The 14,542-nt window shown below is 36.8% G+C and overlaps 1 protein-coding gene across 50 annotated transcripts in view; it reads left to right on the forward strand.

The window, feature by feature from the left end:
* The window catches only part of NRXN1 (neurexin 1), a 1,070,775-nt gene that overhangs the window by 1,005,958 nt on the left and 50,275 nt on the right, over positions 1-14,542 (forward strand). For 2 of the 50 annotated variants that reach the window (XM_023619696.2, XM_070236378.1), the window contains exon 1: positions 10,475-10,696. The exons of the other annotated variants lie outside the window; for them this stretch is intronic. In XM_023619696.2, the coding sequence (XP_023475464.1) occupies positions 10,664-10,696 (33 nt within the window). In that variant the 5' untranslated portion in view covers positions 10,475-10,663. Of the gene's footprint in view, positions 1-10,474; positions 10,697-14,542 lie in introns of those variants that run through there. 50 annotated transcript variants of the gene reach the window in all.

Raw genomic sequence — 14,542 nt, forward strand, 5'->3', positions numbered from 1 at the left:
CTCATACTTGATGGGAAATTTCAAAAGGTACGTATTGCCATTATTCTCATTTCATGGATGCAGAAGCTGTGACTTAGGGAGCTTGAGCTAACTAGCTGATCTAAGCCCCACGCTTAGGTCATGAAACTGGATCTGTCTGATTTCACTGCCTGTGCTCTTACCGCTGCGTTACTCTCTCCCCTGTGGTCACATATGACACGCATTTGATCTGCAAAAATGATTGAGTCCCTTTATTTCACAGGCAAGGACACCCCAGCATAGGCAGATTAAATGATTTGCACAGTCACAAAATAAGAAACAAACAAAAAACATTCATATTCCTTTACTTTGTTCCTTAGGTGGGCATCTGGAACTCAATACAGGGTATGGGCCTAGAAGTCATCTTTTGTCCCTGAAATTTCACAATGTTTACTATGTAATAACATTTCTGTGTCATGTATATGTGTGATAATATACAACACACATATTATATAGCATATAACATACTGTGTTAGTGTGTGTGTGTGTGTGTGTGTGTGTGTTTTCTTGGAGGAGGACTCTGTCATATTTTTTTGTATTTGCCACAGTTCTTTGTACCTAGATAGGCCATAATATGTATTAGTTGAATGACTGAATGACTGAGTGAATGGTCCACTATGATGCTTTCTGAGTGAAGGTTCTAGAAACTACCAGGAGCCATGAGGTAGGAAAGAAAGCAGTTTCTGTCTATCTGCCACTAATTTCAATGCATCCTCTGATATTTATTTTTTCATATTGAATTATTCATCAGCATTCTTTTGGAAAAACGTTTCTGTTGCCAGCAAAGTTTTTGTTTGTTTGTCTGTTAATCACCAGTCGAATTCATACTGTTTAAAAGCTCATTTTCTCAATTTGGTTAATAAAGTAACAAAATGCAGCAGGGTCTAATGATTTTATTAGAATGTGGGCTAAAATGTGACTCAAAATATGTGAGTATTGGCCCTGGTTTTTCTGTTTGCTAACCAGGTTTCAGTGCTTTAGATTCCTTATCTTTCAAATTTTTACTGTGATACACTTGCTTCGTCTATGTTTCTCACCACCAGATTTTGGTAAGGATAAAATGAGATTTATTGTTGAAATGTGTTAAAATTCATAAAGTGATATATAAGAATAATTATTGATTATATGCTATTAAATAATTCATTATCAGTGGTTATTTTTTAAATGTTTATTCTCTCTGTAGTGAGGACGCGCTATAGTCTCCACAGGTGGTTTCTAATCCTGTTCACTGGTCCTAACATTTCATTCATAAAAGTGCGTCTTTTTGAACGAGAAAGAAACGTTTTCTGACTCTGGCCCAAAAGTCATTATCTAATGGATTCAGAGAGTCTAGTCACAGCATGTCACACACTGTGCCAACAAGGTCCAAAAGGAGATCGGTAACAATATAAAAATGTATACCTACAAAATATATAAATATAAAAAAATGTAAATATTACAAAACAGACGTACAAAAACATTCGTTCCTAGGACTGGGTAGGCTGTAATAGAGTTGGTGAAAAAAGGTATTTTTACCCAGAGATACAGCAAGAGGCTTGGGCTTATGTATCACGTTGACACATTTATTTATCCATTCAGTCATTCATTCCTCATTTACTTAATAAGCATTTAACAATTGTCTAATATATGCCAGGCCCTGTGCTAGAGGCTGAGGTTCCAAAGATTCTGAAGTGGCCCGAGGCTCAACCCTGGAGTTGCTAATAACCTAGGAAGAAGGAAAAGCAATACACAAACAACTATAACAAACAACACTATTTGATAAGCGCTAAAAATGGCATTATTACAAAGTACTTTGGGAACACAGTGGAAATAATGACTAACTCTGCCTAGGAGCTTTGGGAAGGCTGCAAGAAAGAGTAGCATTTGAGCTTGTTACAAAAGAATGTGTAGGAGTTTACCAGGAGTTTTTTAAAAATGGGAAAAGGGCATCTCCAGATAGAAAGGACAATATGTTCACACCAGTGAAGATGTCATAGAACAGAGCATGCTGGAGACAATGTGAAAATTAGAACAAGTCTTTTGAAAAGTACTTTGGCAGATTGTTTCGAGATCTATAAAAACACTTTTGTCTTTAGACCAGTAATCCTGCTTATGGCAATTTATCTCATGAAAAAAATACAAAGGAAGAAAGGTGTTATTTACAATAGCAGAAATACAAAGCAGAGATGGACCCATCATCCAAAAAAGTACAAAACAGTCATGTAAATTATAATACACTACTTTGATTATTCTATTGCTATTAGAATGATGATAATCATATTCTGTCAAGACGGAAAATGTATATGCCATCATATTGAATTATAAAACAGAATAAAACTGTATCTTTATTATTATAACCATATAAAATTGTGTATGCAGATAAGCGGAAGAGAATGTAAAATGAAAATTAAAACAATAACATCAGCAACAACAAAAATTTTTGTGAAGGGGTAGAATGGTGATTAAAATGTTTTCTTAGATTTACTTTGCTGTGTTAGATCATTTACTGGTTCAGCTAATGTCTGTTGATCATTTCGTGTGTGCTAGAAGCATTGCTAGGTCCTCCAGGTGAAAATATAAAGGGGCTTATCATTTATATAATAAATTTTAAAAATTTTGGTGAAAAGGACTTTCACACCTCCGTGCCTTTGCTGAAATAATTAACTCTACCATCTTTCAAGACCCAAGTTGAATACAGTCTGTTGCAGGAGATCTTTCCAGATTCCCATCCCATCATTTCTAATCCCTGTCTACATTTTTTTAAACTTCTAGCCCCCAAAATGAAAGGCATTGCGCTTTAGGAGTTGAAATGGATAATCCAGGATGTCCAAGGCTGGTGTCACAGTGGGCAGTGGGTGGAGGCAGGAGATGGATGTACACAGAGTGTGTTTCTCTCAAAATAACCTGCATCAGAATCACCTGGAGTTCATGTTAAGCATGCAGTTTTCACCCTCCTCCCTAGAAATTATAATTAAAAAGATTAGGGTGGGGCCAGAAAATTTGCATTTTTAAAAAGCACTCTAATTCTTAAGCACCTTCAATTTGGAAAACCGTTGCTTTAAAATACCCAGTCTACATGACGTAAGTGCATCCGCCTGCTAGAGTTTTCTGGTGGAACATTATGTTTATATGAGTGACCAGCTGAGAATTTCTTCTGTTCACTGATTTTCTTATAACGTGATATTCAGTCTAAGATTAGCTGTGTTTCCAGCTTAGGTTTCACAGTTTTGTAAATGGGAAACATTCACTCCTGACAAGTAAAAGTGTGGGTTCCATATGTGCATATGCATATGTGCGTGTTGTGTGCATGCACAGGATTGTGGAGTCATGTGTAACCTGTGTGGGTATCTTTTCTAAGTCATTCTTGTTGCTTAAAATATCATTGTGTGGTCTATTATGGAGAGGGGCGGGGCAGGGAGAAGGAGATTCCCTTTTGGTGATGTCCCACAAGCTGTACTCACTAAAAAGCAAGTTTCTCAGTCTATTTATGTACCTCAGCTTCATACATACAAGATTTGTGTTCTTTTTTCCTTTTGTTCTTTTCTTTCCTTCCTCCCTCCCTCCTTTTCTTTCTTCCTTCTTTCTTTCCTTTCTGCCTTCTAACAGACTTGACCATGGACTCAGGCTTTCTTGCTTACTGCTTTTCATCAATCAGCCACAAGAAATATTTGGTCACTGATGTCTGTTTGGTGAAAGGCATTGTCCTACTCACAATATCCTGGAAGAATCAGTTCCTTAACCTTGTCCCTCAGGTCTTGAGTTTGGATCAAAGTGAACAATTAGTCATCGTTTTGTAGAAAGAAAAGAAACATGGTATGCCAAAAAGCTCAGAAAATTTTAAGAATGAGTTAGGACTGGCAGTATAAATCCTAAAGAGATTAGTCTGAAAAGAGTATGTTTCAGCATTATTACCCTTTGACCTAAAACTGGCTGACCTAAGCCAGCTGGGAGAAAAACAATGACTGGAGGGTTTCTATACAGTGCACTCTCCTTTCATCTTCATGAGTCATTGTTGGACGTGAAATGGGCGGGGGATTTCTTTCTGGGTGGATTTATTGTCTTAAACAATTGGGGAAGCTTTGATGTGATTGTGGTGGGTCGTGATCTCATAAGAGAAAGCTTACCTATCTCTACAGGTCTAGAGAGCCATCCTAAGAAAACCTTTCTCAGTGCAAATGAATCCTTAGAATACACGAAAGGATCTGTATTTTCATGGTTTCTAATTGCAACAATGACGTAGGGATCAATTCTGCCGAGTACCATATCTACCTGTGGTTATAAAAAGGGTCATCCTATTCTTCTAAATGCTACTATTTGCACATTTCTTCTATGCACATTAATCTTTCTTGCTCAGAAATATTTTCAACTAAAATGTTTTTTATGTTATAAAATTCAATTTGGGAAACTATCCCTTAATAGATGTCTCTAAAGCACCTGTAATTTTCTTTCCTGCTACAGCACTGTTCTCTGTTCCGATTTCTCTCTTGGTGAACACTACACCTTATTTTATTTTACTCCTTAAAAATAAAAATAAAAAAAAAGTTCCCATTTCCATTCATTAGTAATCCTGTTGGCATGGCTTTTCCTGAAAAAGATTTCTGAATTTGAAACTCCAAGATGATCCTGAGGTTCTTAAATTATGGAGATGCAATGCTTATTAACAGCGCAGACTTTGGGGATCCATCTGAGTCAGAGAGAGAATCAATCTCCAGGAAGGGCCCAGAAATCTGGGTATGTTAAGAAGAAGCATGCTCCTTCTTAGGTCATATGGATACTAAACTTTGAGAACAACTACTCTGAAGCACTAGAAGTAGTTCTGATCTGGAAAGAACATTTGCTATGCAGTCACTAGACTTTCAGTTGCTAGTTTCATGGATATAGATGTTATTTAATCCCTCTGAGTCTCAAATTCTTTTGTTTTTAACATTAGTATAATAAATTTTAGAGTACGTTATTGGAAAGATTATATGAGGCAGTGGGTTTTTTGTTTGTCTTTTGACTTTTTGAAAAGCATATGTACCTAGAGAGAAATAATCATTTTAAAAAACAAAACCTATAAGAATAGTGTAGCAGAAAAAAAAAACCCATAAGATTTAGAATATGTGAGGGGCCGGCCCCGTGGCCGAGTGGTTAAGTTTGCCCGCTCCGCTGCGGCAGCCCAGGGTTTCACTGGTTCTGATCCTGGGCGCGGACATGGCACCACTCATCAGGCCTCGCTGAGGTGGCGTCCCACATGCCACAACTAGAAGCACCTGCAACTAGGATATACAACTATGTACCGGGGGGATTTGGGGAGATTAAAGCAGAAAAAAAAAAAAAAAAAGATTGGCAACAGTTGTTAGCTCAGGTGCGAATCTTTAAATAAAAAAGAAAGATTTAGAATATGTGAAATCTTACTCATTTAAGCATTAATTCACTTCCTACCTCCAACATGTACTTGCAAATATTAAATTAGTAGTTAACAGGAGTTTAGTGGTACTCTATTGCCTCAAACTAGGGCTGCCATTTTAGGAGAGAAGGGGCAAAATAATAACAATTAAAAACTAAGATAATCCGCTATGGTTTTCTATCATTTCTAGTTTTCCCTTTTCTTAAAAAATGAAAATGGCCCAAAATATTTTCCTAGTCTATATTTTTTCACAACTAGAGCTTACTTCCTGACGTAAGCCTTTTACAATTCACCCATTCATTCTACTTCCCATTCATAGTGACAGCAGTGCAAATACAGAAAAGAGAATTTGCATTAAAAAACTCTTTAGCAGCCACTCATATTCTTCTGAAAAGCGGAGACACAAAGATTCTCCTCTTGTATTTCATATCCTATAAATGCCCATTGGAGAATCACACTCTCCTTCCCGGATAGTGAAAGCTTTCAATGCCTTAATCCAACATCAGTGGAGGGAGGCTTTGGAGCCAAATAAACTGTGCCTTATTTGACGTCAACTTTCCCCCGTCCTCTAAGTCTTACTCTGGTTGATAATTATGGTGATTTTTGAAAGCATCTTGAAACTTGCCCACATCATGTTCACCCATTGGCTAGAACGGGAAAGAATCACACTGTCACTCAATTTAAGCCCCATTCTTTACCCTCTCTGAATAAAAAATGCTTCATCTATAAAATGAGGGAGTCGGACTATGTGAACTGTAAAACCTCTTGGAGTTGTAAAATTCTATCTAGTTTTATGAGAATTATGACATGCAATGTTCTCTCACACCAGAGTATGTGATGATATCTGTGGGTCTGTGGCTCTCTTTTCTGATCTCTTTCCTTTCTCTCTCTCTCCATCTCTCTCTCTCTTTCTCTCACTCGGCTGCTTTCCTGTAATATTTCCCTGTCAAAAAGAGCATTAATTTGGCTTGAAGCTGCTCCAATGTCCTGGTGTTCCAGGTGACTCTGTACCTCAGCCCTGCTGCGCTGACTCTGAATGCCATGGGCTTGGTGAAGTGTTGGAATCGGCATGACAAGAGTCGCAGGAGAGAAAGGGCCTGAAGCTGGTCCTGAGAACTCTGTTCCCTGAAATCTTATCTACGGATTGAAAGACTGGTGGGGGCCTGGAGACAAGAATTGCAGACATGCTTTCTAGGGGGATAGTGGCACTCTGCCTCCTCTGCAAGCTGAGATGTGGGATGGTCCCAGATAGGATTTGTTCAGTTGCTTTATTACAAGCCTACCTTTGTGGACTATAAAGTAACCTAAGATGGTAAGCAACCAAAGTATAATTTGAGGGTAACACAAGCCCCCTCCCCTTCACATATTCCCTCCAATAGCCCTCCTGTAATTCCAGTAAATCCTACCTATTCTGTCTACATTTTTAAAAATTCAAATATGAAGAAGAATAAGGACCTCAAGTCTCTTGTATTGTTAATTTCAAAGAGATTAATTTCTCAGATCCTTTTTTAAATTTAAAAAATCTGTGAAGAATGATTACTTGATCTATCTACAGCATTTGAGTAAGGTGATTCTAATGTCTTTTCCAGCACGCTTTCTTACCAGAGGCTTCTAGGTCACCACACTTGACCTGGCAGGAGTTTTCTTCCTCCCTGCTCATCCTCATTTGCTGTTTCTATCTCTTCTCCATAACTTCTTAACTTTGGAGTGACCCAGGATCTGGTCCTCAGACCTCTTCTCCTCTCCATCTAAACTTACTTCCTTGCCACTTTACAGTATATACTATACAAAATACTTTTTTAAAAAAACTTCTTTGTAAATAAAGTAGAAGAGCCTAGTGTTTGGAGCATGGTTGTTCAGTCTCAGTACTATTGACATTTAAAGCCAGATACTTCTGTTGTGAGGGCTGTCCTGTGCTTTGTAGGATAACTAGCAGCATCTTTGGCCACTATCCACTAGGTGCTAGTAGCACCTCCCCAGTTGTGACAAACAGAAATGTTTCCAAACGTGGTCAAATGTCCCCTTGGGGGCAAAATTGCTCCCATAAACCACTGATTTAGATTAATTTTGTATAAAACAAAAAATCCTTTAACAATGTAAATTAGAAGACTTTGACTTAACTTGGCCAACTCAATTTTTTTTTTAAGTTTATATCTCAAAGTTATAGGAGTCTGAACAAGAACAACAAAAGAGACAACAATTGAATCTATTAGCTCGGTTCTGGTTTTTGCATAAAATAAGCTTGTGCCAAGTCAGAAACACAAGAAAATGGATTTCTTTTTGCCTTTAGCCCTACACCATTATTGGTAAAAACAAAAAACAAAAAAACGCACATTATGTTGCCTTTAAAGCAGCAATAAACAATATCCTATGTTAAGATTCAAGTTGACCTCTGCCACTTCTTGCTAGTTGCATCCAGCTCAAAAAACTAAGGCTTGGAAGGGTTAATTTGCCAAGTTCAGGTAATTAGCCGAATCATTTACTTCTCAGTCCTTCACATTCCTACCTCTAAGAATCGGAGATAATTTAGGTGAATCATCACTAGAAATTGTAGAACTCTTAACACGTGTAAGTTTGTATTGTTACCTGCATTCAGAGATGAAAGAAATAGAATTTGATATGAGATGATTAGGTCTTCAGCTAAGACTACCAGAACCTATATCCTGTAGCTCCCTTCTTGCCCACACCTACCCTATTTTCTTTGCATGAAGAAAACACAGGCCAGCCTCCCCTCTGTCTCCTCTCCTTTACCCTCAATATTTTTGCTCGAAACATCTACATTCATCTAAATCTAAATGAATATAGATGCCGTCATTTTAACTAATTAATTTTAAATTAGAAAAGTAATACGTAGACTCGATGAAAAAATGTACAAAATGGTAGCTAATAAAAGGGTGCCTTAGTCTCATCTTTGAACTCAGCTCCCTTCCTCAGATTTAACCACTATTAACCAATCTTTTGTCTTTACGTAAGTTTCCTTCGCATATGAAACTATATATTTGCATATATAATGTGCATATAGCCTTCATACAATTGAAAATTTGTACCTTTAATTTTCATTTAAATAATACATCATAGAGATACTTTCATATAAGCACACATGAATTCACCACATTTAAAAAATATTTTATATTTATATATAAATCCTTATTTATATATATAAAATATTTTATATATTTTAATCATTGCAGAGTATTTTGACTGTAAGGACGTACCAGAATTTAGCTGATCAGTTCATTATTGATGACTATTTAGGTGGTTTCCAGTTTTTGGATATTATGATATTGCAATGAACAGGTTTGATGTGGTGTTTTATTATTGTTGTTTTCTTTTTGATGAGAAGTGCTCTGAGCCATTATCTTTTCTTTTTTAGTTTTTTTTTTTTAAAGATTGGCACCTGAGCTAACATCTATTGCCAGTCTTCTACTTTTTTTTCCTTATAGTTGTATATTCTAGTTGTAAGTGCCTCTGGTTGTGGCATGTGGGATGCTGCCTCAGCATGGCTTGATGAGCCGTGCTATGTCCACGCCCAGGATCCGAACCAGTGAAACCCTGGGCTGCCGCAGCAGAGCATTCAAACTTAACCACTCATTCGGCCATGGGGCCAGCCTTTATCTTTTCTTTTAAAAGAATAAAGTTTGATTGTTGAGGATTAAGTTATTATTGAATAAATAGGGCAATGGATTGGGCATAAAACAATATATATTTTAAAGAACTTGGAAAATGCTTTGTTATTTCCTGATAGTCAATATTAAAGAAAAGAAAGGGAGGAAAGCAATTTGCAAAAAACTTGACAGGGTTCAGTCTTTCAGGAAGGTGTTTAAAAATTAGTTGCCAAGACAAAATGAGCTTTGGAATCTCAGCATTCTAAAGCTCAGTGACAGTTTAATTCTGATAGCACACCTATCAGTGTTTATTCTCAGATTTTTTTCCAAGTAGTGTTAGGTGACTCTAAAAGGAGTTAGAATTAATCTATGAAAATGCATGGATATCATTAAAGCTGGACAATGAAGAAGAAGAAAGAGAAGCGCTCCAGGTACTTTTTCTGATATAAACGTTATTCCTGAAAATTGCTCAATGTTTATTTTGAGCTTTTCTTTTTTTTTAAATCTCCATAATACTGTCATTTGAAACACATCATGGTCTCATCACTTATAACCTTCCCTGTCAGACTGGACACGGTCATCTGAGTTACCTTGAAGAACTGTGCAACATGTTTGTTACTACAGCATGACCAATAGAAGCAGATGTATTGGGTGATAATATTTCCACATTGTATTCCAGATATATATCCTTTGCTTATCAAAGAATTATTTTAAATTTTGGAGCAAAGGCAAAAAATAAGTACATATTTCTATCACTGGCTAACACATTTATTCTTCAGGCTCTGGGAAACAGGCTGTGTATCCTTAGGTGCTTGTTTTTTTTTAATTTTTAATGATTGATAAAATGGCATATTTACTGGGACTTGAATTGTCTTTAAAGAGAAACAGTTCTAATTGGCCAAAGAGCATAATAATGTACTTCTTAGTGTTGCATAATTGCCTTTACACAATCATCCCATAAAAATGCTCATTATAAACATGGCATTCAAAAAAATGTCATTCATTAACTTGGAAATAAAATTATAATTACAATTATAAAGCTTCAAGGCGATTCTGTTAGGAGGGTTGCATGCTAATTGCACAGTTTAAGATTTCTAATTTAACATTAGGTGAGAACACAATAATATTCTGAAGGAAAGCACATAAGAATTTAAGGACTGGGATGTTAAAAAAAATACTTTCCCTTCTGCTCCGCAATCACACTGGATTCGAAAGTAATATATAAAAAAAATTCCCTATGCATGAAAATAGGTCTCTATTTGGGTCAGGGGTTTAGAGAGATGTCCATTCCCCTATGCAGTCCTAACCAGGGAGCAAATTCAACAGCAGCGACCACCTAGACTTTTTGAGCGGGGCACGGGCTGGGCTGTGTACCAACAACCTCGTCAACTGCAGACGGAACTGCAGCATCCCTTCCTGCAGTAGCGCGTCAGCCATTGGCTCCTCGGTGACACGTGACTGATCGAGCCTTTTCTGTGTCTTTTCTCGCCCATCTGTGTGCAGGGCACTGATAGGCCAGGCTGATGCGCAGGCAATTTATCATCTTGATCTCCCACTGAGTCAGGGAGCTCTCCTGTCACCAGTATTGATTTCAGAGGATGGACTAAATTTCCTAGGATTTCCATTAAGAATTAAGAAAAAAGCTCTAAGCACGCAGGGTAGCCAGACAGACATGGATATGAGATGGCACTGTGAAAACTCGCAGGTAGCTTCTTCTGTCACAGCCGGTGCTCAGCACAGCTTAGAGCTGCAGCATGCAGGGTTTAAGATACCAGAAGCTTAAGAACAATAGTAATGAAAATAAGAATAAACTCTTTTGGATAAACTAATTTTAAGATTTATATTAAAGTATTTCTTCTTGGAGGTTGCATGTCAAATTTCTGCACGCTCTATATGAAATGTAGAAAGGTTGTTTTAAATTTTTAAATGTCCTTAAACCCTGAGCATGGTTGCTTTTAGTTTCGTTTGCTGCTTTATGTGAGCTTCAGAGAATTTTTTAGCATGCTTGTCGCAAAAACAACCAAAAATCGTGTGTGTGTGTGTGTGTGTATGTGTATGTGTACTAAGTTGGTTCAAGTAAAAGCATGAATAAAAGCTGCTTTCAATACTTGCCGGGCTGCTTTATTATTGTTAATGACTTGGTGATAATTTTGCCTAAATATGCTTAGATTCTGACCGTGCATGCTTTTGCTGCAGAATGAGATTTTCGTTGAGAATTTGTAAAGGTGGAATGTCTAACTTAAATGGATGTTTAGTACAACAGAAAATGTATTAGTGATCAATGATTAAACCTGATTAACTAATGGAATTATTTCATGATGGTAAAATTTGAGTAACATTTATTTACACGAACTAATTCTGCTTACTGAAAAAAAGTGCTTGTCTGGGGATTAATGAAAGTGTTTATATTTTTAAAATGTAAATTTTGATTATTTCAAAGATAATAAGATTTCAGTTTTTAAAATGCATCCGAGGTGAAAGAATTAAAAACATTTTTTTAATTTTAGCCTAGGAGTGGATTCTAAAACTGTTTGTGTATGCGAGAGATCCTGTGCGTGTTCATGTGTGTGTGAATTCTTTGGGGAATTGTTTGATACTCTCCTAGCTGGTTCTTATTCTGGTAAAGAGGGAAAATGCCTTGGCATTCAAATATTTCTTAGGCCCAAGGGAATTAGAGCTAGCAGAAGCAAGAGTATGGCCAGATGGGATTGGCACGCTTGGCAGTGAGTGGAGACAATAGGTGGGGGCGGAGCAGATGGAAGACAGAAGGGATTACTTGTCAGAAAAGGGGGGGGCGGGGGAAGGGTGTGCTTAATAGTGAAGGAAGCCTGGCCTTTCTTTTCAAGGGAACTTCTGATTGCATCTTCCTTTAATTATGAGATAGAATGTTATGTCTGTTGTGACAGCTATTTTTCATTAAATTGGGTAGCCCAGGCTTCGTAGACTAGGGAAGAAATCCCATGAATGGAAGTTGTTTTAGCAGATTATAAATGATGGGCTGTCTATTTGTTGTTGTTTGTAACCTTTTTCTCTTTACCATGTTCAGGAAATGTAGGAGCAAAATTGAAATTAAAATATCATATTATTTGAGTTGGTGGTATCTAAATATAAATATGGCAACAACTGCTAAACTTATGTACCAGACCATAGATGCTTCAAGCATCTGTAGAGTTTACTGACTTTTTCCCTAAGTAAACTTTCACTTGTGAAAATATTAAGAGCCCATGCTGACTAATCTACTATTATTTTACTTCTGGTTTATAAATAGATATTCATTTCTAGAATAACTTTGGATGTTTTGTTTAAGTATTTGTTGATTTTATCATGAAGACTCGGGGCTTGACCCATGCCCAGTTCAAATTCCGAAATGAAATTAATCTCTCAGCATCCTTCATCAAGCCTTCTGTCACCTACATGCCCAGAGAACTGGGCACAGCCGTTGTCCAGAAATGTCATAGGATGGGGATAGAATGAAAATCAATTTACTTCTAAATTCTATGATTTTAATGGTTTTTTCAAAATTTTAAGGCGAACATAGATACAATTTGCAGTCCTAAGTACAACTGAATCTGACCAAAACTAGGCTGTTAAAATGTACCAATAAAACACTAATTTAAAAAGATTAAGTATACACCTTTTGGTGCATGGGTCACCCACAGCTCACTTAATGATTTGGTTGGTGGACTTTGTGTATGGGAGAATTTCCATTCTCCAAAGGAAGTGTTGCCATGTGGCATGGCTCTTTTGACTTACCGTTGAACTTTAGCTTTTAAACCTTGGCTTGATAAGGAATTATGAAGTAGGTAAGAAAGTGAAAACCTTTACCTTTCATACTCTGAGGTAAATTCAAGATAATTTACTCAAATCATTTATACTGACTTTCCGAGAGTTAAAGAATTATGCCAATTTCCTACACTCTCTGTAGTCCTTCCCCTCCACGCTCCATCCTCAAAAATTAATGAAAGAGTCCACTAAGCAGCAAAATTCTCCTGACTTGGCAAACTTCCTCTAATGTTTTTAGACAGAAATAGCACCTGCAGACAGATTTGGACAGATATTTACATTTTGGAGGATTGACTGGTGTTCATTAAGCAAGATGACCCAGTGTTAAAGAATAAATATTTTCGTTGACTTTGCACGATCGAGATTGCCTAATGGGCTAAGAACCACAGTCTCCTTATGGGCAGAGTGGAATGAAACGAGAAGAGCCCTGAAGCGGTATTAAATCCTGGTCACAATAGCATTTGGGCTCAACTGCCAAGCAAATTTCTCACCAAGACATTAACCAGGGAAATGCTTACATATTTACAAAGTAATTAGTGATGTTGCAGTGCATATTAAGGATGTTTTGGGTAGTTATGATGAAATGTTACTGTCTGTGTGCTTTCCATATGCTCCTTTAATTTACGAAATGTGCTCATCCCACAGCATCTGGGTGCGTTTATAACTACAAGTGCAATCAATTAACTATATGATGGATGCAGTAGGCAGAATGCTAATTGATGGGAAAAGCCCTCTTCACTTATGCTTTGTAGTTTTCAAATGGGAAAAAAGCATGTAGCCAAGGACTTTCAGCCTTTGTCTATATTAAGTTTAAATGTTTCAGGAACCTAAGCTTGCATTCTGCCCATTTGGAAAATGACTCATTTGAAACAAACTTTTGCCCTGTCAAAATGAGTGCTCTTAATTCCAACATTACGAGGACTAGCAAGACCCATACGTGAACAGTGTTAGTGAATATTTAATTATACTTAAGCAAATGGTACCTTCAGTTTTCTCTTACATTTCCCCTTTCCCCTTCTCCCTGTCTTTTCCCTCTGCTGTTTACCTATCAGTTATGGACTGGTATGCCATTTGCTCCAGATCTCAAGATTACTGAACATAAACAATAAGCTATGAATAAATTCAGCAGAGTATAATGACACCAAGTTCTGCTGTATACGTTTTTGTATATATTTAGGCTTTGAATTTCTTCGATTTCTACTAAGGTTACCATATTGACCCAGAAAGATTGATTTTGCTTTCTGCTATCTTATTTACATTACTTGACATTTGATATTTGAATCTCGTGAAGGCTCCTTTCCCTCATCACTGACACAGAGTGGAGCCAAGCACAATATTATCGAGTAGATAGGCAATTTCCAGTACATGGAATAATTGGGGAGAGTCACAGACAATCATAAACCCATGGCTATCTCTAGAGTCCCTTAGCAAATTAAGACAGTATGAGTCCAAACTGAATAATAACCATGGAAAAGGAAAAATATATGAGAGATGTTTTCTATCTGTGTCAAAACTTACGTGATTATCACTACACATTTCCATTTGCTCCTCAAATTTTCACCTTGATTTGAATTCACTTGATTAAACATTAGTATCTCAGAACTATTTTCCCAAAATCAATTATACGTTTTTGTTTTCATTGTTGTTGTATATATTTTTGATATCCCAGATTAAACCACTATTTAATTATTTTCTTGATAACCAAAGGGCTCAAATGCTTTTCTTACTATTTTCCCACAACTATAATGTAATGTCTTTTTTTATAAAA

The sequence above is a fragment of the Equus caballus genome, chromosome 15 (genome assembly GCF_041296265.1).
Source record: "Equus caballus isolate H_3958 breed thoroughbred chromosome 15, TB-T2T, whole genome shotgun sequence".
Taxonomy (NCBI): domain Eukaryota; kingdom Metazoa; phylum Chordata; class Mammalia; order Perissodactyla; family Equidae; genus Equus; species Equus caballus.